At 34.4% G+C, this 24,199-nt stretch overlaps 1 protein-coding gene across 12 annotated transcripts in view; it reads right to left on the bottom strand.

Annotated features, from left to right (window-relative positions):
• The window catches only part of MYCBP2 (MYC binding protein 2), a 226,062-nt gene that overhangs the window by 33,868 nt on the left and 167,995 nt on the right, over positions 1 to 24,199 (bottom strand). For 10 of the 12 annotated variants that reach the window (XM_032496837.1, XM_032496841.1, XM_032496840.1 and 7 more), the window contains 6 exons: positions 23,898 to 24,020; positions 21,011 to 21,190; positions 6,642 to 8,285; positions 5,216 to 5,385; positions 4,220 to 4,464; positions 2,261 to 2,428 (listed from right to left, as the gene is read on the bottom strand). In XM_032496837.1, the coding sequence (XP_032352728.1) occupies positions 2,261 to 2,428; positions 4,220 to 4,464; positions 5,216 to 5,385; positions 6,642 to 8,285; positions 21,011 to 21,190; positions 23,898 to 24,020 (2,530 nt within the window). The remainder of the gene's footprint in view (positions 1 to 2,260; positions 2,429 to 4,219; positions 4,465 to 5,215; positions 5,386 to 6,641; positions 8,286 to 21,010; positions 21,191 to 23,897; positions 24,021 to 24,199) is intronic. The other 2 variants (XM_032496839.1, XM_032496842.1) reach the window with 2 other exon arrangements.

Here is a 24,199-nt window from a genome sequence, read left to right as displayed (position 1 = left end):
TCATAGTTTTGTTTATTTAGGATTCTGTGAAAATTACACTTACATAAATAGTATAGAGTTCTTTTTAACGTAACTTTTCATTAATCATTTGATTCATTCCATTCATCCATAATTAGGTTCTAATGTTTTCAAGATCTTTTATATCTGAGTATGTCTGAGTGACTGAGTAAAACCTCTAAGGTGACATTTTCTTTATTTTGGAGTTTAGAGACATTGTTTCATTTTGTTTCTTTCATTCAAAGTTGTCACACAGAAGTCTGAACTCAGTCTAATCTTTTCCTTTTGCAAAATGACTTGTTTTTCTATTCTTAGACACATGAAAAAATTCTTGTTTTTTTTTTTCCAAAAAAAAGTTTTAATATCTTATAGTCACCCATTATAAAAATGTGCTTTTAATCTGGAAGTTTAGTACTTTATTATTTGGGGAAGGTTTTTTTTTTTATATTATAACTTTTTTATATTAATACTTCAGTTGTTATTTGCTGGTTTTTCTACTTTAAAGAACCAGTTATTCCCACCTCGGATTGTCCTGCTTCCATACCTCTTACCTTGGCTCTAATTGCTATAATCTTTTTGTACTTTTACTCTTTACTCATTATGATTATCTTACACTTTTCCTTTATGTTAATAATTCAATTTATTATTCTAAACATTTCTAAGACATTAATTAGTCTTACAATGGTGTGGATGTCTGTCCTCTTAGCTCTGTAATGTATATTTTTACCTCATTCTGCTTTTGATCTTATTATCAAACTTGGGCTTTTGTTTTATTAAATTTATTTTATCAAGTTTTTCAGTACTACAGAGTAGTCATAGAAATTTTCTGTTCATCCTTGAGAGAGCTTTTAGATTGGGTTCTTCATGTGACTTGTATGACATGTTGTTTATTTTCATTTTCCTCCTGCTTAAAGTGGGCAGCTCTGTCCAGGTCTTCTCTTTGTTCTGAAAAGCAGGGGTGGACTTCCCCACAGTCTATATCAGGGACCATTCCAGCCAGTTGGTAGATATCCTACTCCTGTGGCAGCATCCCCTGGGCCCTGCATTGTTACTCTTCTCCAGCAGGGGGCTGTGGAAAACAGGACTCCCTACAAGATCTCTAGTTTCTTCCGTGACACCAGTGATAATACGAAGGGCTTCTACTCTAGAGGGTTTTACCTAAACTATTGCCAGATATTGCAGGTTTGGTTCCAGAACACCACAACAAAGAGAGTTACGTGAAATTTTTTGATTTCCCAGGACATATGAAAATTACGGTTGCACTGTACTGTAGTCTAGTAAGTGTGCAATAGCATTATGTCTGAGAAAACACAATGTACATACCTTAACTTAAAAATACTTTATTGCCAAAAATGCTATCACCTAACAACGCAGGGCTGCCACAATTTGTAAAAACCGCAGTACAAGTGAAGTGATATAAAGCGAAGTCTGCCCGTATTAATTAGTACATACTTACGACTGTGTAGTACGAACAGCAGCATGTCTCAATAAGCACCTTCTTTCTTCCTTCAGCAAGTGTATTCCTTTCCAGTGACATCATGTTCAGTTATTCATGCCTGAAATCTTGATGTTATCCTAAACTTATCCTTTTCATTATCTAGTTAGTCAACAAGTCACACTGATTTTTCCTACAAAATATTTCCTTTATCCATCTTTTTTCATAACCATTGCCAACACAATCCATTTTCACACACTTAGCTGAAATCTTTGATTAAAATTTTCAGCTTCTCAGTTGATACTGTGAAGCTGACTATCTCTACATTTTTTTTACTAGTCAGTCCTCCTCTAAAAAGTCTCACTGGTACCCTGTTTCCTTCTGCATTAGATTTAAATGCTGCTCTTCAGTCTCCAAGAAGCCCTTTACTCTGATACTATAATATAAAGGGGCAGGTTGAGGGAAGCATTGCAAGTAATAATCCAAGAAGCTCAAGATTTACTTTCAGAGCTACTTCTCCTATGGCCCCTTCTCTAAGCACTGCCTCAAAGTGACCTTTCTCTAGTCTGAGTTTCTAAAGCACATAGTGGTATCTTGTATTACTTCATTAGTTGATCTTTTCTCTCCAACTGGTCTCTGCTATCAAAGACCTTACCTGGTTCATGTATACAGGCTTTTTCTTACTGCTCTAACGGTGAGCAGAGCTGACACAACTTCCCTCCTGAGATGGAAGGAGGTACAAAAGGACTTCTAGAGCATTCTCTTCTAGTTTAAAGTCTTTCTTTTGCCAAACATTGGACTTCAACAGAAAGAAGATAACTCATATACCTCGGTGGCATGGACTTCATGTTGCTCTCTGGCTCTTCAAACACATTAGGACTTGCATCAGGAGTCACGGATATGTATGGGGCAGGTACCGACGTTGAACGCAGGTATCTCATTTCATCCTGGAACAGGTTGTCATCTTGATAACCCACAAAATTTTCATGGTGATGCCTGCATTAAATTAAACCCGATAACTTAAGGTATGATGGCAATACAGGTATTTTCCATTTTTAATCCCCTTCGTATAAGTAAAAGCAACACATAAGTCTATAATTGAGGATTAAAGTATTAAAACTGTCACAGATGTAAGTAAGAGGAAATAAAAATCTGACAAGTTTACACATAGATATTCCAGGTACCACAAACAATGCAAACCAAAATTGAACATATTTTCTTTCCTTCTGAGAATCTTTCCATCTTCCAGGGTTTTAGTGAATGACCCCACCAGCGATCCAGGTGTTTCAAGCTAAAATGTCTCAGTGTACAGCAGGCTTGGCACTGTGAATGCCCGGTTTCCCCTCACTATTCTCTCTTCTCCTTCCCCATCATCACTGCCTTGCTTCAGGCTCATGATGCTTCTTGCATGGACTGCAGAAGCACAGGCAGTGACCTTTTCGGTAGGAACATATACAAGAGTGAAATTTGAAAAAGATTAGAAATATGAAATGTTCCATGAGGTAGGGGGATATGTATTTGCCAGAGAGCTAAAAATATAAATACCCATAATTAGGGTATGCCAGCATTTTTTATATCTTTTATCATTTGACTCTATCCTTTTCAGACCAGAACAGAGAGGTGTTAACCTAAGCACAGTAAGCGATGTGACTGAAGCGACAGACTTGTTGCACTTGACATTCCTGATGATTTCCACCACCATCCCAAGCGTACTTAGTCTCATATTTTCATTTTTGTTTCCCATTTTATTGAATAATAAGTACAAAAACAAACAAACTACATAGCTCAGCTTCTTAAAATGGAACTGTGGGTTAAGTCACACCAGCAGGCGACTTCTAGAAATCTTCATTTGTCAGCTGATTAAAAAAAAAATCTGAATTTGGTCTATGAAATTATATGCTGTTTTAGAGTATCAGCATATAATGTATGGACGTATGGGTTGTGCCAGCCAATCTCAATATGGGAAAATAGTATACTATTAACAGGCTTCTCTCCACCTTCGGTTATGCCCTTTGATCCAGTTTCCACATTAGTAGCAGAGTGATTGTCTCACTGCAAACCAGTTCATGAGTTTCCTTGTTTAAAGTTCTTCCTCAGTGTATGCGATAAAATCCAACCTTAGCCTGGGCTACGAGGCCTCACATCACCCAGTCCTGGGGAACCACTTCTAGGGCATTTCATGTGTATCTCCTGGTAGCCAATGCTTTAATAAGCCTGTGGGGAAGCTATTTCACTTGTGTCTTCACATATGAAGAAATATGGGAAGGAATAGCTTTCCTCCCATCACCTGCTTGATTAATTTCTATTTATCCTTCAAGACTCTGCTAAAATGTCAGGTCCTCTGGGATATCTTTCCTGATGGCCTTGGGAAGACTCAGGTGCCCTCTATCTTTTATGTTCCGATAGTGTCCTACACACACTTCTATCACAGCACTCCGCACGTAACATTTAAATGTTTCATTTGCATATCTGTCGCCAGCAGAGTGTGAACACACAGAAGTCAGGGTTTTATTATATTCGTCTTGGTGTCTTCAAGGTGTAGCACAAAGCTGGTAACCAGCTAACTAACATTTAAATGCTAATAGAATTAAAAATTTGAAAAATCGAAGATTTTGACAGCAAAAGCAGTTTTGTTCCATTTTATCACTTCCCACTATTAACAGACTAAAGTCAACTTACCAAAGAGTAAAAGATAGCTAAAGTCTTACTTTCTGAGACATATTCTGTAGTAATCAACAGGAGCTGTTAATCCAAAGTGATTAAAAAAAAATAGTCAAGTCATATTACCTAGCTAATGTCTGCAGGTAGAGACAAGGCATTTTAACCGGAAGATCCTCAGAAATGCCCTCTTTGACGCTGGGAAGCTGAGACTGGAATGGCTTTGTAGGATGGTAACACAGAATGCTTGGCTCGGCTGCACTGCTCAGGGACAGCAGGAAGAGGGCGTTGGCTTTAATCACCTGGTGAGCTTCCATGGTCGGCAAGGCACGAGGGGTCTTGACTTGCAGTGGCTTCCTCCTAGACTGTTTGACCTGGCAAAGAAAATGTGTAGGGATCTTTTCCTACTTAGATTCAAATTTCAAATTTCTTAACCTAAATATTTTGAGTTTCTAATAACAATTATTAAACACTTGTAGAACTACTTTAAAATAGTAACAGTGATCACCAAAAACAACATTCACTTCATGCTTCTCCTGAACTGACTGGAACTATTTTATATCAAACACAAACTGTATTTTTTCCTTTCCTTGGGAGAGTTTAAAACCTAACTAGTAAACTATAAATGTAATTTTTTTTTAAAAAAGTAAATAATTTGTGTGTATTCAGCAAACATTTTTAGTTAGTTTTGCCACTAGTGTGACTGATCTTAAATTTCTGTTGGTTCTACAACATAAATAGGGATTAAGAAAAAAAGAGAGGAGATAAAGAGTAGAAAAAGGAAAAAGCAAAAGAGAGTTAAGAGAGATAAAGATAAAGAGGGAATGCTATATATATATGGAGAGTAGCAGACAATTAATAATAAAAAAAATTACAAAATAAACATCTGTCAATAAGGCATGTGTGCTATAGGTTAGTTATTTTGTGTTATCTCAAGATATAATTTATATTTGTAATTAAAAACAGCTGATCTGGTACATAAATCAAATTTGTACATAATTCCTAATGTCAATTAGGAATCTTAATGTCAATTATGTGGAATTGTCTGATAATATGATCATAAAATGAGATTTTTATACGGCTTGTACTTATCATTACCAGTATAGCCAGAACAAAATAAAATACCTTCTCCCTTGCAGCAGCCTGTTTTTCACGGAGGTATTTTTCTCTACAGCGATCACACACCAGATACCACGTGCTTCCTCCTATGCCTCCATCACCACAGTTACCAGCCCATCCTCCACAAAAATGCCCAATGCTATTGTAACCTTGTCCACCAGCATACCGGCCACAACCTTGAAATAAGAACATAAATAAAACTTAACACTTTAAGTATCCTTAATAGTCTGATCTTTGCCACTTATATACAAATGACAGATTTCCCTTATCAAAGTAAGCAAAATACTGAAGCAAGTATCTAACTTTTTTTTCCAGCCTGTTAATTATATCAGCAAAATAGCATGGGTGATCAAAAAGCAATCAATTAAACGATGCCTAAAATACTGAAGATAGTCTACAAAGGCAGATGAAGAGAAATATAAAAGGCGGGTGCATTTAGATTTACTTAAGTATGCCAAAAAAATCAGAAAAAATAGATACAAAATATTCTGTTAAAATGATGTATTTTATAAATTACACACTTTACAACATTTCAACATAATATGTAGGAAGAGAAAAAATTTACCCAAATTCATAATAGGTGAATTTTGGAATAGTAATCAATTGTTATAGAAATAGTATTTATCTAAAATATTGTCTTCTTTTTTCACTGAAGTATAGTTAGTTTACAATGATGGGTCAATTTCTGCTGTACAGCATAATGTTTCAGTCATATATATATATGTATATATATATGTGTGTATATATATATATATATATATATATATATACACACACATACATTTGTTTTCATATTCTTTTTCATTATAGATTACTACAAGACATTGAATATAGTTCCCTGGGCTGTACAGAAGAAATTGGTTGTATATCTATTTTATATATAGTAGTTAGTATCTGCAAATTTTAAACCCTAATTTATCTCTCCCCACCTCCTTTCCCCCCTGGTAACTGTATGCTTGTTTTCTATGTCTGTAAAATACTGCCTTCTGTTGAAACCATTGATAATATCTCTTCCACAGGAAAATGCCCAAAGAAATCAGTATAAAGTAATTTAATTTGAAATTCTGAACAGGAAAACACTACAACCAAAGGAAACCTAAAGTCTATAGACATATTATTTCTACTGTGTGAGACAACTTAACAGTATCCTTTGAGTAACATATATAACATTTAAAAAGTAAGCACTATTTGAATGTGATACACTAAAATGAAATAGCACTACATCGCTTTACCGTCATACTATTTGAGCTTCACCTATTCTTCACAAAACCTATATTGATAATGCACTTTAAAAATTACATTAGAAGATACTACAAATTCTGGGCAATGGCTTCCCTGTACTTTGACACACTTCACAGAACAGATTAAGTCAGAAGTGACCTAATTTGTTTTTGCATGAAAGTACTTGTATATATTCAGTAACGTCGCTTACCGGGGTGAGCCTGTCTCATGTGGTACGTCACTGGGTAAGGATGGGACTCTCCACACAGCTCACAGATGGTGTCTTTCTCTGGGCCTCCTACTGCCAGCTGGGCCATCTCACCAAACAAATTACCCCTGGGCCGAACTTCTGTCTTGTCTTTTTTCTTTTTTTCTTTCTTGGCCTTTTTATTCTCTTTCTCACACTCTTTCTTTTTAAGGACTGCACAAGAACCAGGACTTGGAAAAATCATATTCTGGGAAGCTGCCTTGATAGTAGCCAAAGAGATGTCTTCCCAAAAAGCCACTAAATGTTGTAGAGTTAAGGGAAGAGGAGACTTGGACTTCATTGGGTGATGCATGGACATTTCAAAAGTGGCTTCAGTCTTCCCATCTTCACATTTTTCATGCAGAGGAGGTTCCTTCAGCATAGACAATACCTTATTTTTGTTGATACTACCCATTTTAGATATATCTGGTCCATGAGGTGAAATATTAAACATATTCAGTGCAGATGATATTTCCAATGAGTGTCTGTTTTTTAATTTGGTTTCCTTTTCTTCTGTAGGCTGCTGGCTGTTTAGACTACTTCTTATAGGAGCATGCTCTTTGGAAAGTTCAGGATTAAATTTTAAGAAAGAAGAACAAGCCATTGCATCGTGCACTATGCCTTCGTGCCACAGGAAAGAGGCAAAGACTGCTCTGGCACACTCAGCCACAGAAGGGGACATGGCTTGCTTGGCCGGCTCTAAAGGTTTGGCTCCATCTCCTTTGAAGAGAAAGCTAGACTTTTCCTTCTTGGGCCTGGTGTGCCTATTCGCACATTTTCGACTTATTTTAGGGGATGCTCTCATTTCCTGTTCATCTTTCAGTGGTGCTTTTCCTATGCTGAAATGAACTTTATTTGAACCTTCATCCACACTCTTAAACTCACTGCTTTCATCACAGGTGCTGTCTGTTAGACTGTTTGTTTTTAAAGTACTTGAAGTACAGACTTCAACCACCTCACTGTGGAGGTTTTCTTGTACCACGTGGGGAGAAGGGGCTCTATTTTCGGATCCAGAGGACTCTTTAGAATCTTTTGGGACTGGTTTTGGTTTTGGTGATGTTGATCGTCCCCTTAGTGGTTCCGTGAGCGGCATCTTCTTCTTGCGGAGGGTATCTGGGTCAAGTGTGTAAGAGTCTGATTTGGAACGTTCTCGAGGGGGATCAAGTTTCGTCTTAACAGGAGCAGTGCTCTTCTGAGGTAGATTTTTCTCATGTGGTGAGGAGGAGCGCGGAGAACTAGCACCAGATGGGCTAGACCTGTTGGCGGGGAGGGACTTTGGCTTAGGAGATGATGGCCGAGAACCTGGTCCTGGGGATTCAGCTCTGAGGCTAGAAGACATCCTCCCATCAGATTTCAGTGTCTGCAGGGTGTTATGGTTGGGGGACAGTGACCGACTGTGAGAATCTGACCTCAGCTTGGCAGCGTCAGATTTCAACATGAGAGATTCGCTGGCTGATAAACCTTCTGTACCCCTGGGCTTCTTCTGATCAGCAGTGGTCCGGCTCATACGTCCATCAGGTTTAAGTGTTCTGCTGTGTTTGGAGGACAGTTCTGATTTTCCTGATGTACAGACTGGTCTAGAAGGTGTTGAGATAGTTCCTCGGTCACCTGTATGGTCCATTTCATAGTGAAACTTGTTAATATAATTAGAACTTACTGCTGATTTAGCCACTAAACAATGAAATAAAAAACACAGCTAAAAAAATCTGTACTGCTCGTCACAGACAAAAATACTTGAAGAATGAAGGAAAAGGGGGGGACTATTTCTCATCAAATTTCGGTTATGTCATTATACGACCATTTCCACTCAAAAACCATTCTAAATAAATGCTGAACAAATAGCACCTGTGTACCAGTACGACTTATCCGTGATAGCCGAACTTCAGCCCTAATACAATCATTAGTTACAATTTCAATTCAGTGAGGGACTAGAAAGAAAAAAAAACATAACTAATTTTTTGGAATAAGAAATTATGGGAACATGTACTTTTAAATATATGAAGTAGTAGAGCTAAATTTCCAGTAAATACCACTCATCTTTATTAGGGTAAAAGTGTAGGTCTTATTGAATTAGGAAGTGGAATATGTATAGATACACTTACCCCTTTTCAAGTACACAAATAAATCCAATTAGGCTAATAAAGGGCTGTTTAGGAGACATATTTTAGTAATTCTAATATTCTAATAATTATATTACAATAATTTATAATGAACATATGAATGTTCTAAAGCAATTATTTAATTGCATGTAATTCAGGCAGTCTATTATTTACAAAAAGAGTGTATCCTATAAGCTTAGGTAGTTCATAAGCTTAGCTGGTTAGGACTCAAGAGCTTGTGTTGCCTTGGAAAGAAGAAAAATGGCAGGACCCTCAGAATTAGAAGTACAAATCTGAACTGCGGGACCTTGAAACAAGGAGTCAGCGGAATAACAGAAAAAAAGGATACAAAGAAAAATCATCTGCTCTTTACTAGGCAAAGCACTAGATGATTCTCATACCTGGACAGCATTTGTTTTTGGCATCCTGGCCCTCATTCAGTATCTCTCTTTCCTACTACTTCATGCTTCCCTTTGAGACATTAGAGCCAGGTGGTCTTTGCCGCCAGGAGGTGGTACAACCTTCAAGATTATCTTTCCTCCCTAAAATAAAAACTCCTGCCCTTAGTACAAGTGATATTAGTTCACTGTTAGGAGGAAAGCAACCTGACTGAAATGATTCAAGTGGTATGAAAAACTGAAAATCCATAAACCTTGCTAAAAGCATTTATATTTTTTGAAAAAGGGTACTTAGTAAATTGAGATGAATCTGTTAACTGGTTACACTGTAGTTCTTTCTTTTTTAAAAAAGGAATATGAAGAAATTTGGATAACATAGGAAAGTGTTTCTTGGCTCGCTTGCATGTGTGTGTGTTTACACTCACACCCTAGCTATCTGCACCACAAGAGAGTATTGCCGGAGAGCCTGCCTCCTGATGGAAGGCCTGCGAGGGCTGTATCCTTGTCTGTTACTACTCTTCACTGATGTAATGTCAAGAATGGGTCAGTACAGTAAGTGTCCAATAAATATCTGTTAAATGAGTAAACAAATTCCTATTTTCTTATTTTTTTCTTCTGCTAGTCATAAATCTTCAGATTCTCTGAAAATTTACTTTTTACTTTAATGGCTCCCACGGCCAGAGGGCAGAGGTGACAGTAGCCATTGTTCTGTAAGGGTCAGATTTTATAAACCAATATATTGTATTTGGCAGAATTAAACATCAGTCTAGTCCTTGCCACTAATTCTGATGAGTGATGTTTGGAGCACTAGTTTTTGTTATTATTGCTAGTAGCTGGAAACACCTTCATCATCACATTTATTTCATAAGCTGAACCACACATCGTGGTGAATCTAGACAAATAAGTAGTAAATCTTTTATATCTGGCATTCCTCTCTCTAAAAGATCAATTCATGAATTGAAAGAGGTTTGCTTTCTAAATTAATGATGCACAAATTCTCATAAGGGAAATACCCTCTGTGGTTAGCGAAACAACTAAATCTTTCAAATATCAGGAACACTGCTTGTCTGATGCTAGCAAAAATCATCATAGCGAGAGGGTTAGAAAAATATGGCAGCTGTATACCTTGTTCCTATGCTTCGAGTAATGGTGAATACTTTTTTAAGATCTGTAAGTGGTGATGGCTGAATACCTGTTGGACTCTAGGCACATAAATAATGAGCTTACTTCCTGAGATGTATTTGTCAAATTACAACTAAATCCTGCTGAAAATTTTACTTTTCCAAAATATATTTCTTATATTTAAAAAAAATGCATATGTCAAGTTAAGTTTGATAAACCCATATGCTAGCTAATTGATGTTTATCCTCCTCATTTGGGTTTCAAAAGTTTTGAGGCAGGTAGTATTACTAAAAATGGTCATGTTGTGGCTGCTTGAAGTATCTATAAACAGATATTTTGTCAAAAGCTTTAGATGACAAATACTTTCACATTCATCACTTAATTTTGTTTAATGTTTATGTTTATCATGTGTAAGTTTAAGTGATACTTTTTTGAATCTCAAAAGAATTCTGGAGGAAAAATAATTCAGGAAAGGATAAAAATTTAGCACATTCAAAAAAATTAATAAAAATGTTACATATTAAGTATTCATTCATTAATAACCTTCATAATTCTTTTCATGTCAAAATTATGAATAAAGGGTTACATGATACCATCCTATAATACAACATAATATAATACTGCACCATAATACGATATGTCGTAGTATGTACTACAGATCAGCTCACACAACACTATATACTACAGAAGTCAGGTATTATAATTATACCATAACACTACATAGTACCTCTGTCAACTGTACAAAGGAGAGATGTAAAAACTGTTTTATCCATTTCTAAGAATACAGGATTTTAAAAGTTTAACTAAATATTACTTTAAGACAAAATATGTGATGAGGCATCTATAGTATTTTAAAAAACCAAAGCACATTTTAAAATTGTCTGACATTTTATCAACTGTCAATAGTCTAAACATTTCTAAGTTTAAAATATTAAAACAAAGTGACTTAAGAAAATACTATAAGGAAGACCCATGCCAGACAGGACATCCTTGAAAAGCAAACTAAATTAAAAAACTTAATTACCAAATTGTTTCTCATAAAAACCTAAAACACAAAAATGATCTTCATATTACATAACATAAAAATGTGTTTAAGGTTTAACTGTCACATGAGATACTATGTTCTCACAGGTCATAAGGTGCTTTATGGCTTACACATATACCACCTTGTTCTGATAATAACGGTTTTACAACTCCCCAAATGCATTTATTTCTACATAATTTATTTTTTAAGACCTCATATAGGTTTGAAATTAAATAACGGTACTATTTAACCTACAGATATAGTAAACATGCATATCAATTAGGATAATCAATACTACAATATTGAATAGTTACATCACAAATTACCCAAAATATCAAATTTTAAATAAAATGATAAACTTTAATCTTAAAAAATGGAATGGGATGAGAATGACTGAGGTGAACTAACATGTCTTTATTGAGACCTGTGTTCATTCGGAATGGCCCATCCGTGAACGCACGCATACCCACCCTTCAGTTTGTGAGACAGAGATGAGAGAGCAGAGGCAGGCCCAGCTACAGCATAATTTTTGTAAATGCGCTCGCGAGAAGCAAGGTTGCGAGATGGAGATTCTACAGTGGAAAACATCGGCAAAGAAGCAGCACAGATTCAATGGAAAAAAAATTTAGCAGAGAACACAAGCAGAAACAAAGCATTTCAAATGGTATGCGCACCTATTAACTGTTATAGAAGTTTATATTCTGCTAAATTTTTCAACAAATTTATAGTTCTCTAAAATTAAAACTGAAAATGAAGCTCAAATTAATTAATTTAGACTAATAATGACAGCGCCAAGTGTGTTAGTTTAAAAGTTAAGTAACATTCACAGCACTGATAAATCAAATCTGAGCATTTCTTTTTAGACTAATACTTCTTTAACTCAGTTTTCTTTAATTTGGTGCTCATTTACTTATAAATGGAAGTTTATAAGTAAATTATTTTTTGATAAATGGTAGGAGATAAAGAAATGTTACTTACAGTTTAACCTATTATCACCTGGTTTTCTATATGGACACATGACCATAATTTTTCCAGTATGTATCTCAGAATGGACCCAAGATGACATTTATGGTTGACTACTTTTTTGAGTACATCTTCAGGAAAAAATGCTAGTGCTAATTTCAATATTTAGTGTTTGTTTTCTAAATCCTATTATGAGATACAAAATTTTGTTTTAAAAATTTTCACAACACAAAGCAAAAAAAAAAAAGAAAAACCCACAAGTCACTGAAAATGTTAGACACATTAATGATTTACCATGCAGAAAATGAAGTACTTAAAATTTTAAAAATTATCTTTTTTCAAAGAATTAACAGAACCTTTATTAGTCTTTTAAAAGCAATATGCTAAAAAAAATCTCTATCAAAATCTGAAAATAAAACCACTATTTAAATTTTTAACTCCTGTCATTTAAAATAAATGTAATCAACTGAGCTAAAATAAATTCAGATTATAAGGAGATAACTTTCTTAATATTATTGAAATAAAAAAATAAATACAACATCTACTCATCTCAAAACAGAAAAAGTTAATAGCTGACTTATTCATGCTTATGGCCAAGGTTAAAGGTGAACTACCCATAAACCAAGAAGTCATTCCATACAAGGCACTGAGTGTGAAATATGTGTCAGACATTTTCCTAGGAATTGAGGATAAAATGATGAACAAAATGAAGTCCTTGCTCTTATGAAGCTTCCAGTAAAAGGAGAGAGACGAGGAACACATAAACAGACACCAGACTGAGTGGTGGTAAACTTGGGAGCTACAAGCATGCAGATGTTGGATAATACTCCACGCCTGGATAAGACGTTAGGAAGTTGGGTCTAGAAGAGACCAAAGCCCTGGGACAGTCCTAGGAATACAGAATACACGAGGATGCAGAAAAGAGCCTGAAAATGGACAGCTGAGGTAGGAAATATCCAGCAGGCAAAGGAAGAAGGTGTTTCAGGAAATAAAGATCAACCCTGTCAAACACTGCTGATAGAGCAAGTAAAATGAGATCCTAGAATTGACAACTCAACTTAGCAAAACAAAAGTCAAAGACTGATTACAGCAATTTCTGTGGATAAGGACAACTGCAAAGACCCCTCACAGTTGGTTAAAGAGAGAATGGTATGAGTGGATGGAGAGATGGGACATACATGCTATCAAATCATCTTTAAGTTAAAAAATGTTAAAATTTTAATATCTTTGAACATCCTTCTTTTTAAAGTCTATAGAACTCAAAGGTTATCAGGCACTGCAAAAGGAGTTCTTATGCTATTTCAATCTCATATAATACATAGTCTGAAACTCTCACTGAAAATGTCAGTTAGGAAAGTGTCAACTTTTAACTGGAATTTAAGGGCAATTCAAACTGCCAGTCTTGTAGTCTGGTCACTAAAATCTGTGAAGACTGGGTTTTGCAAGAGGACACAGGAGCAGGAAATCAGGGTACTATCTTAATTGAAAGCGCCCATAACATAATGTGCAAACTCCAAGGACACTTGAAGGATAAGATGTTAAAGGTTTTAGGATAAACTCCTGGAAAAGGTTTTGAAGCCAAAATAGCCTTAAGTCTTTTCAATAGTTTACAAAGCTTAAAGAGATTGGATTCCTAGGTATGATTCAGAATGAGTAAGAAGAAACATTTTTGAAAGTCTTAAAAAAGGTTATTTTTAAATGCCTAAAGAAATTAAACTGTGATTGCACACAACACTTGTTCTACACATTTAAATTTTACAAAATTTGCTCATGTTTAAAATACTTTGAAATACTTAACTTTTTAAAAGATTCATATCTTTCAATTTAAAAAGGAAAGTAATCCTTAAAGAGATATATTACTATCTATGCACAAAAGAAAAAAAATTGATTGACTTTTAGACATTTGATGGAGTTTAATCATGTTCTTTTAAATCTTGCCTTATAGACAAAACAACTAATTATTAAATCCATCTCTGTAGAATTTTGATTCTTTTTTTGTGCATAATAAAGTTAACTAAGAAGAATAGTATTTAAAACAATAGAAGAAGCAAATCTTTTACTCCAGTACTTATGTGAAGTCAATAAAATATCTCCTTATTAACAATATGGCTCTTTACACATCATTTATTCTTTGTCTTCTTTGTTTTTAATCCCAAGTATCAAGTTCCATGGGGTACTTCATTCATTCTCTGGTCACTGAAACTCTGAGATCATTGTATATTGTATTTAAAAAGAATTATTCTCTAGGCTAATGACAATAATAAAACAGTATAACTTTCCTTTTTAATAAGGAAAGCATTGTCATTTCAGTTTGACAAAGACAAATTGTGGTTTTGCTGTGAGTATCAGGACCCTGACCTTGTTACTGGGACAATACACTGGGGACATAGGGGATGTTGGGGTGGGGGGCCGGAAATCAAGGTGCCTGTCGCCATCTAGTGGCAGTACACAAAACTGCAGTCTTGAGATTAAGAAGGTGGCATATACTCTTTTCAGTGCTGACAATGAAGCAATGATCTTTTTATATCCACTCATCTGTTGATGAACATGTAGGTTTCTTCCATATCTTGGCAATTATAAATAATTCTTCTATCAATACTGGAGTGCATGTGTCTTTCTGAATAAGAGTTTTTGTTTTCTTTGGATATATTACCCAGTGGATTTGCTGGATTATATGGTAGTTCTATTTTTAGTTTTTTGAGGAAACTCCATACTGTTTTCCACAGTGGCTGCATCAATTTACAATCCCACCAACAGTGTACAAGGGTTCTGTTTTCTCCACATCCTTGCCAATATTTGCTATTTGTAGACTTTTTGATGATAGCCATTTTGATAGGTGTGGGGTGAAATATATACAACAGAATATTACTCAGCCACAAAAAAGAATGAAATTCTGCTATTTGCAACACTGTCAATGAGCCTAGAGGGTATAATGCTTAGTGAAATGAGTCAGACAAAGAAAGACTGATACTTTGTTATTACTTATATGTGGAATCTAAAAAAAATAAAACAAACAAATATATATAACAAAACAAACAGACAGAATTAATGGTTACTACTGAGAAGAGGGAAAGGGTAGGGGCAAGATAGGGGTATGGGATTAAGAGACACAAACTACTATGTATAAAATAAATAAGAAACAAGGATATACTGGACAGACAGGGAAATATAGCCATTATTCTGTAATAACTTTAAGTGGAGCAATATAATGTCCAAAATTAAGCCTTTGTTACTGACCACCAATCCCGACTTTCTTGCAGTCCCTACAGTCAATGGAAATTACATTCTTCCAAATGCCTAGGGAAAAAACTTAGATCTACCTTGTACTATTTTGATTTTCTCATTGCTTATTCAATCTGTAAGCAAATCCTGTTGATTATTCTTTAAAATATACCCAGTATTCCATGATTTCATACCATCTCTTTGGCTACCACTCTGGTAAAGCCACCATCATTTCTCACCTGGATGAGTGTGAAAGCCTCCCAGACTGGACACTCTGCATGATCAGTGCTTAGAATAGTGCCTGACATGCAGATTGTGCTCAATAAATATTTGTTGAGTCAACAGATCTCTATAACATAGCTCATGCTATTCTCATAGCGGGAATACTCCTGTAACCACCTTCTCCACCCCCACTGTTGCCTGATAAGTTCCCTGAGTCTTTCAACACTCTGAGTAGAGGCCATATCTTTTTTGAATGCCTTCTCTAAACTTTCCTAGCTGAGCCAGAAGCTTTTTCTCCTGTATTTCCAACACATCCTGTGATGATTGCTCCTGCAGACTTCAAATATTGCCATTATTTTTTTTAAACAATGGCTGCCTTCTACAATATTACAAAAGCCCTGATGACATTTTCTTTATGTTACTGGTCCCTATAACCCAGCATAGAGTAGATATTTAACAAGCAGGTAAATAGATGATGGAAGAGTAATAAATGACCCATCTGAAGAAAAAGGGTAATGAAGTGTGGAATACACTTGGGAGCCAATAAGGAGACGGGAGCAAAGGGAGAGAGAAGAGGTCAGCTCTAGTCAGGAGAAAGCAAGCAGATGCATCAGGGGACACTGTCTTAGAAACAACAGCAGCGTCCTCTTCGGTTTAAGTTTGAGGGTGAAGTGGAGGCTGATGAAGAGGCAAAGGAACATGGGTCAAAGCTTTCCTGAGGCAAGAAGATGGTGACACTGAGTGAAGACAAATCTTGGCCTGTGAAATAAAAACGATTTGTAGGCATGCCAGGGATGTCAGGGCCAAACTGAAATAAACACATTGGCCGTTGTGACAGATGCTATAGGTTCAAGTATTAAAAATGTTATTGAACTTGAATATTTGATGTTAAAAAATCTTTGTTGATATCGTCATATAGCTTTTTTGATAAAAATTATAAAAAGCAAAAGGATCTCAGAAATCAACCTAGGGTCACAAAATTAATTGAAGATTAAAACACAGGTCTCTTTCCTAAGTCAAGTGCCACAGCTCACAGCAGGCAAGCGAACACGTGAACAGATTCTGGGCTGTGATTACAATCCAGGATAAGAATGGTGTCAGTCTCAGAAACAAACCTTTTATACTAACACTCACACTAACATCTGAATATGGTGCTACCATATGAATAATTAATCTCAAAACAAATGAAGTCAAGCTGTGAAAATGTACTGAGGAGGAGCTAGGAAACTTCACTGGTCCCTTTCTAAATTCCTTCCTGCAGCTCACTCCACAGAGAACAGACTGTGATTTCTTTTCATCTTCCTCGGAGCATGAGAGATGTTAAAGGTTTGCATCAAAAGGCAGTAACAGTATCAGCAGGTAATGTTAATGAGGCACCTCATGAGGTAAAAAGGGCTCAGAAGTATCAAGTGACTTAACTAAAGCCAGTGAGTGGCTGGAATGGAAACTGAGCTTCAAGTCTTTCCATCACTACCTCTCTACAAGCTAAGTAAGTAAATACAGTGCTTTATTTTATGTTAGCATTCTTGAACGTGAATCAATATGCATATTGATACTTAAGTGGACTCTTTTGTCATATTTAGTAAATTTCTGTCTCAGGTGAGAACGCGATATGTGGGTATAACAGAAAAATCCTTGTTGCAAGGTAACCTAGAACTCACATCTGGGCTTGACAGTACGATAAACTTTGATAAATATATGTTACATGTTTAAAATGTCGGGGAGAACTGTAAATTGTCTTAATGCTCTATTTACCTTTGTTTTCTACAAAAAAGGGAAATTATTTAGCTTCTCGGACAGCAGCTAGAAAATGATTATGTTAAACACTGTCATGTGAAATACAGTTTTTCAGCTGGAGGAGCTTGTGTAGAATTCAATCAGTATAAACAGAATTATTAGATATCACATCATTTAAGCTAGATTTAATTTCTACTGAAATATTCTTTCTCTATTTTGAAGATGTACTCTGAGTAAATGCTGGAATACTGGTCATTAGATAAGAAGAAACACATGACCTTAAATTCATGGTTTACACTCAAGAAGGGATAATCTTAGGTACTGATAGTCAATAAACACTCTCTGAATGCTTATAATGTGAAAGATATTATCAGAGGATATGGGACTTAAAATGATGCTTTTAAAAGGGAAGAGAAAAGATAATGAGAATAAAGGCTGTAATATTCTTAAAAGAAAGCAGACAATGATATCATTCCCCACCTCAATCCACTAGAAACTTAACTGCCCAATTGATTATCAATTGTAAAAATGACATAAACAATTTTGAAATAAGAAAAGTAAGTCATAGAACAGTAAAGAAAAAGTTAATACACACACTTCTCTCTCATGCCTTTGTACATTTACACATAAGGAAAAGCAAGGAAAATTGTAACTTTTATTTCTGTAATTATTCTATTTCACTAGCATAACAGTTGAAACAATTTCTAAGTATATATATGTATGTGTGCATGTATAAAATAATTTTGCTAATTAAAAAATTACCAAATTAATTTAATGTGGCAGATTATTTTCAATTCCAAAAATTAGTTTGAAAAACCCTATGCTTCACGGGGGAAAAAAACTAAAGAAATACTGATAATCATGCTCATAAAGTTGATACGTGGGGCAGTTTATGTGTGTCTTTGTAGAGCTTCCTACTTAGCTGGGAGCTGAGTCATAGTAATTAGGAAATCTTTTCCTTTCAAACCATGTTACATTCTTAAACTACATAATGGAAAACAACCAATCCAAACAAAGCTAATACTCTAGATGCTAGAACTAAATTCAAACAGAAAATTTAAAACTATATATTAAAGAACAGATGTTTGCATTATTAGTAGGTAAAGCCAGGTATTTAAAAACATGGCCTCTGTAGTCGGTAGAACTGGCCTCACGTTCCAACATTTACCGTGTATGTTTCTAGGGCTTATCATTTATCCTCTTTAAGCCACTGTTTCTTTAACTATAAAATGGAGACATTACTCTCAAATGAGGATGTACCAAAGTGCTCACGGACAGTAGTGCATAGGGGATGATCAGCATAAGCAAGAAGTAATAAATACGGTCTTCTATACATAGTATTTTACTTTAGAATCATAAAACTACAAGACAAAAATGATTCTCATTTTACCAACTAGTAAAGGGAAGTTCAGTATGAATAAGTCATCTTGTAGAAGGCAAGATAAAATGCTGACAGGATGGCTGACCATGAAATTTGGGAAAGGATATCTTACTCAAGTAGCCTTAACAATGAGCACTCTACCACATTTAATTTTCCTAGTATGATGTAATTACTACAATTCTAATATATTTATAAAACATTAAACTATTGTTAGATTTCATATTTGTTTTTAATTATGCTAAAGATTAAGACTTCTGGTTTCTGGAAATTGGAAGTCAAACTTCAGCGATACTCTGCTGAGAATAAAAGGTTTGTAAGAAGATCTAAGTATAGGCAAGTCATGATTCAGAAAACTGGTATTTTTGAGACATTTCTAGGCCAAGATTTTAAATTTGCTCCAAGATGGTGGTAAAGGAAGTGGCGGTCTGATAACACTTAAGACACAATATGCATAAAGTTATATTGACATAATGTCAGTTGGAAATTTATTATCCTTTAAAAGAGACAAATCTGATTTTCTTACAGTCTTTACTTGTTTTACAATATTTTATTAAATAATTTGGTAATATAAAAACATTTTTAGAGAAGTTTTTAAGAAGTCTTGCGATGACCCTTTATGTAGAGCAAAAAAGTCCTTTATTCCTTAGTTCTCTTGTCTCCTGTCACTATGACATTATCAGGGTAATCTCTCTTTTAAAATTTTATATAAAATATAAAAATCTCTGCCTAATTATTTATTTTTTTCCTTTTTGTTTATTATCTTGTCCTTACCTTTAAAAATGTCCTGCAATCTAGGTACATCTACATGTAAAAAGTCTGTTGCTCCATTAAATATGTAAACTAAGTCTTCACTTCTCTTTCTTCTATAATGCTTATCAAGGATGAAGAAAAAAACTATTCCACACTATTACATGACACTATTACATTTCCTTGAATTTCTCCTTTTAAGAGACACTTAAGTGAATATTATATAGAAATAGAAATGATTAGCTAGAACTTTATATTACTTATACTTACAAACTAATTAATTTCATTAATTGAACTTGCCTAATACATAGTGCAAACCTAGAAAAGTTTATATTCTTGCATACGCTTTACCTAAGACAGATAATACTATCATAATGAATATATCATTTGCTAACTATATACTGCTCTGGTTCCTAATAAAAACAAACAGGCTGGCATTTTCTCAAATAATCCTAGTAACAGCTATAAAAGTATTTTTATAGAAAAATTAGCTTTTGTAGAAAACGCTCTAAGTGTGAATGTACTTTATTAAAGTAAAGCAAAGAGGTCATGTATTTGAATTCAAAGAAATGGATGTGTAAGCTGAGGCTTTTATAAACTATCTCAATTTAGGGAATGAGTTTATATACTGCATAGCCAATATGTGAACTGAAGGCCAAGAAGAGCATATTGTTGTCATATTAGGAGCTTTGAGAAATTTATAGGGAAACCTCAGGAGCTTACTAAGAAAAAGGAAGACTCAGTTAAGCATAATTTGTTTGGGTCTGTTTTCCAGATCAGTGTGAATTACTATCACGGATGAAGGGCTAGAGCAATCCTAGAAGGCAGAACTGGAATCAAATGATTGGTTTAACTTAATAAGAACAAGAATAACAACAACATCAAAAGCAAGAGAAGAAACAACAATTTGAGAAAACTCGGAAACCTGAGTTGCCATATATTTCGTGGATAATAAATTCACTTAAAAGAAACAAAGAAACCTGCCCAGTACAGCCTCTCCTTCACTCACTGGTACAGTGAAACAGGTCTGTTCTCTTGGGGTATCTCGAAGCAACAAAAATTCATTGTAAAACAACGAAAGTTGTCCCTATAACTGATGCTTACTACAGTCATGCTTATTATAAAAGAAAATTTTAAATCAAATGTTTTTAATATATCCTATAGTATGTATTTGCTTATACTGGAATTAGAATAGAATGCATATAAAACTTTAATAACTAAACTTAGTAAAAAAATGAGATTAAAAATGAATGCCTTAGCTCAGAACAGCTTAAGTGCTTCAAAAATGTGGGAAGGGATAACATCCTCATTAAGTAAAACCAGTTAGGTGAGTTGATAAATAATTAATAACTGATCAACAACTCAGAACAAAGCTTCAGAAATGGTTTGATGAGGCAGGTACGGCTGACAAGACTTACTCTGAAGCTGAGGCTGCTGGAAGGAAAGGGGCTGTCCGAACACAAATGGGCTGTGGACTAGGGAAGAGGGAGGTTTTGCGGCTTGATCAAAGATGGAAGGAGCTGGGAGATTGGGCCGTGACTGAATGGAATTCAATATGGCACTCAGTTGGTCACCTGCAGTGGGCAAAACAGTCAAAACTACAACTTGTTATTAATTAACACCCAAAATGGCAAAGTAAATGGTGCTTTACAACATTCAGATAAAGTCAAACACTAAGTAAAACGATGCCAGTTCAGAACTGTGTGGAAGTCGGTGATTGTCATCCTCAAGTCAGGGACCAAATGTTGTATGTTGTTTTAATAATGAAAGCACCCCGACAAATTTTATATAACAGCCCATCTATAAAAACAAATCCATTTATATTTAACATTTAGCAGCAGCCTGAGAGAATACAGAGTCTATGAAGAACCTATAAAGTTGATTAGATATCACACAAGTATAAATGAAGATTTAAGTAAATGACACCTTCTATGCAGTGCCTGACTGGTATGGCTGTCTCGTATGCAGAAAATACACAATACTTCATGCAGAAAATACACAAATAATGTGATAGTTTTTTTTAAATGTAGCACTGAAGGGAGGCAAAGTATATGTTATTAACTTAGTAATACATTTATATTATAGTTATAAATGAGTATTTTATTTTTAAGTTGCTATTGCCAAAGATAATGTATTTTTAAAAGCATGAACTCTTTTGCTTGGATAGACAATATATATATATAATACATATATATATAAGACCTATAAGATAAAAAGGAATATGAGCTACCTTACTTGAATAGTATCTCAAACATGAACTCTGACTTTTTCCTTAAAATTAAATACAGAGGCCATTAACAGAAAAATACGTTTTAAAATATGAAATGATATAATTGTACAGATGATAGCTCCTAATTTAGAGAATATATATTAAGTAGTTTAAATGATGCTGAAGAAGAGGGGAAAAGAAAAACACATGCAGACTAGTTGATGCAGAAACTGGAAAACAGTACTTTTCCAGCCATATTCCCTAAATATAATAAAGTTTCATAAATAAAATGTTAAATGAAGAACAACAAAAAATAGATTACTATGGAAAGAACTGTATACACAAGTAACATATATTTACTTTAAAAAAAATTAACACTAGATTATTGGAAGGGCTTTAGAGAAAATGAAGAACTTTACAAAATTGTTTTAAAGAAAAAGAATTTTTAGAAAAAACAATAGCTTGATCTTGATAGTATAAAGAGTTAAAGAAAATGGGAACTACTATTAAAGGTAAGATAATAAATAAATGTTATATTTAATCAGATTAAAGTGTCTTAATATTTCTTTGCTCCTTTGCTCCATCTAAATATTTTAAAAGCTTATTAACAAGTACATGCTATTTTTGAATAATATTAGCAAAATTACACTTTTAAAAAGTATTAAGTTTTAATTTCTATTTAATAACAACTGTTCTCAGCAATGTTTGTGTCTCTTAAAAGTTGATTTTTTTTATACTTATGATGTTTTAATAAATCATATTTTAAAGACTGATTTATCATGATGGCCACCAATACAATTTAGACATTTTAGAGACTGAAAGCATACAATTTGAGCTAAACATGGCTTTAAAACAGATTATTATACAAGAATAGTAGTGGTAAAGTAAACACTGAGATTTTAATTTAAGGACTAGCAGTGGTAGAGAGAAAGGGACTGAAGAAAACATTACAAAGCATTTACCCTACTTACGTATGAAGATCTAGCTTAAGTTAGTTGAAATCTGAGCTACCTGAAATGAGCGAACAGACAGTAGCCAAGCCTGCAGGATAGACCGACCCAATACAGGAGGAAAAGCCAAAAAGAAATCCCACAGTTAGGCGTCCTTTGTAAAAATACGTTGTGGAAAGTAATGAAGGTATCAAACAGAAAGTGGTTTTATTTTAAAGTGAGTATTTCATCTACACGGATGTAATTATGTATTTTGCTGACTATTTCATTATTTCACTAGTTCTGCAAGTCAGGTATTGTCACAGTGTATTTGTTTCTTGAAATTGAATCCTATGAATTAGTTTAAATAACATTTTAAAGTAAAATTATTTCCACATAGGCTATCTTCTCCTTCCTACCCGCTGCCCAGCTGTGCACTACCTGCTGACAATATTGCTGATTTTGAGTCAGGATCAGGTTCATATGAAAGAATAGGAACGTGTCCGAATTTATATACAAATGGAATTTTAAATGAAATTCAGGCACAAATTATTTCAAAATAAATTACTGTTTGGACTGTCCTGATGCTGGTCTCTTCCATTAACGCAACCAAAGGCAGTTATATACATTTTATATCCATATGGCTTAGGGGTTATGTTTTCCTTTTCACAATTTTTTGGTTTCATTATACATACCAAATCCAAAGACATCATTTCATGTAATTCTAAATTAACTAAGATAACTTAATTAGATCTTCAAAACCACATATATTTAATAAAGCTAATATGCAACATTACTTAAAAGTATTACTTAAAGTACTTGATTTTAAACGGATCATTTTGGAAAGTTCTTTTGCTCATAAATCTTACTCTTACTAAGGGTGATAAAAAAAGTTCTTTTACTAGATACAGTGACACAAAATATTTATGATGTGAATTCAAAATGAGTGTCTATAAAATAGAAACAAGTATGCAAGAACTATAAACATAAGCTAAACCAGATAAAAACAATACTGTAAAAAGAACACCTTCATAAACATTTTGATTGTTAGTTTCCAGGAACAAACTTTAACACAGTTTTGGGGGGAACAGTAATACAAATGGATAGAAGAGGTGGTAATAAAAATATTACAGTTACGTAAGTAAAAGACTCACTGTAAACACCAACCTTTGTTATTTCCAAGTCCATAATCAAATCCTTGGGCACTGCAACTTGCCCCTTTATTAAAAGCTTGTACAGAGAAAGGGCTTGGAGGAGGAGTTTGAGAATTTTGATCCAGAAGAACTTGTTCTACAATAAAAGGAACAGCTATAAAATTAGTTTATGTGCTATTCTCAATTGATAGAATAGAGAAAATTATAAGAAAGATTTTTATAACAGTTAAATTTTAAAATAATCTCACATTTAGATTTGATAGTAAGTCCACCAATTAAGTCACTGACACTGACAAAATCTATGAGAAATCTTTG

Source organism: Camelus ferus, chromosome 14 (genome assembly GCF_009834535.1).
Source record: "Camelus ferus isolate YT-003-E chromosome 14, BCGSAC_Cfer_1.0, whole genome shotgun sequence".
In the NCBI taxonomy this organism is placed as follows: domain Eukaryota; kingdom Metazoa; phylum Chordata; class Mammalia; order Artiodactyla; family Camelidae; genus Camelus; species Camelus ferus.
The sequence above is the reverse complement of the archived record's forward strand: the minus strand, read 5'-3'. Positions and strand labels throughout refer to the sequence as shown.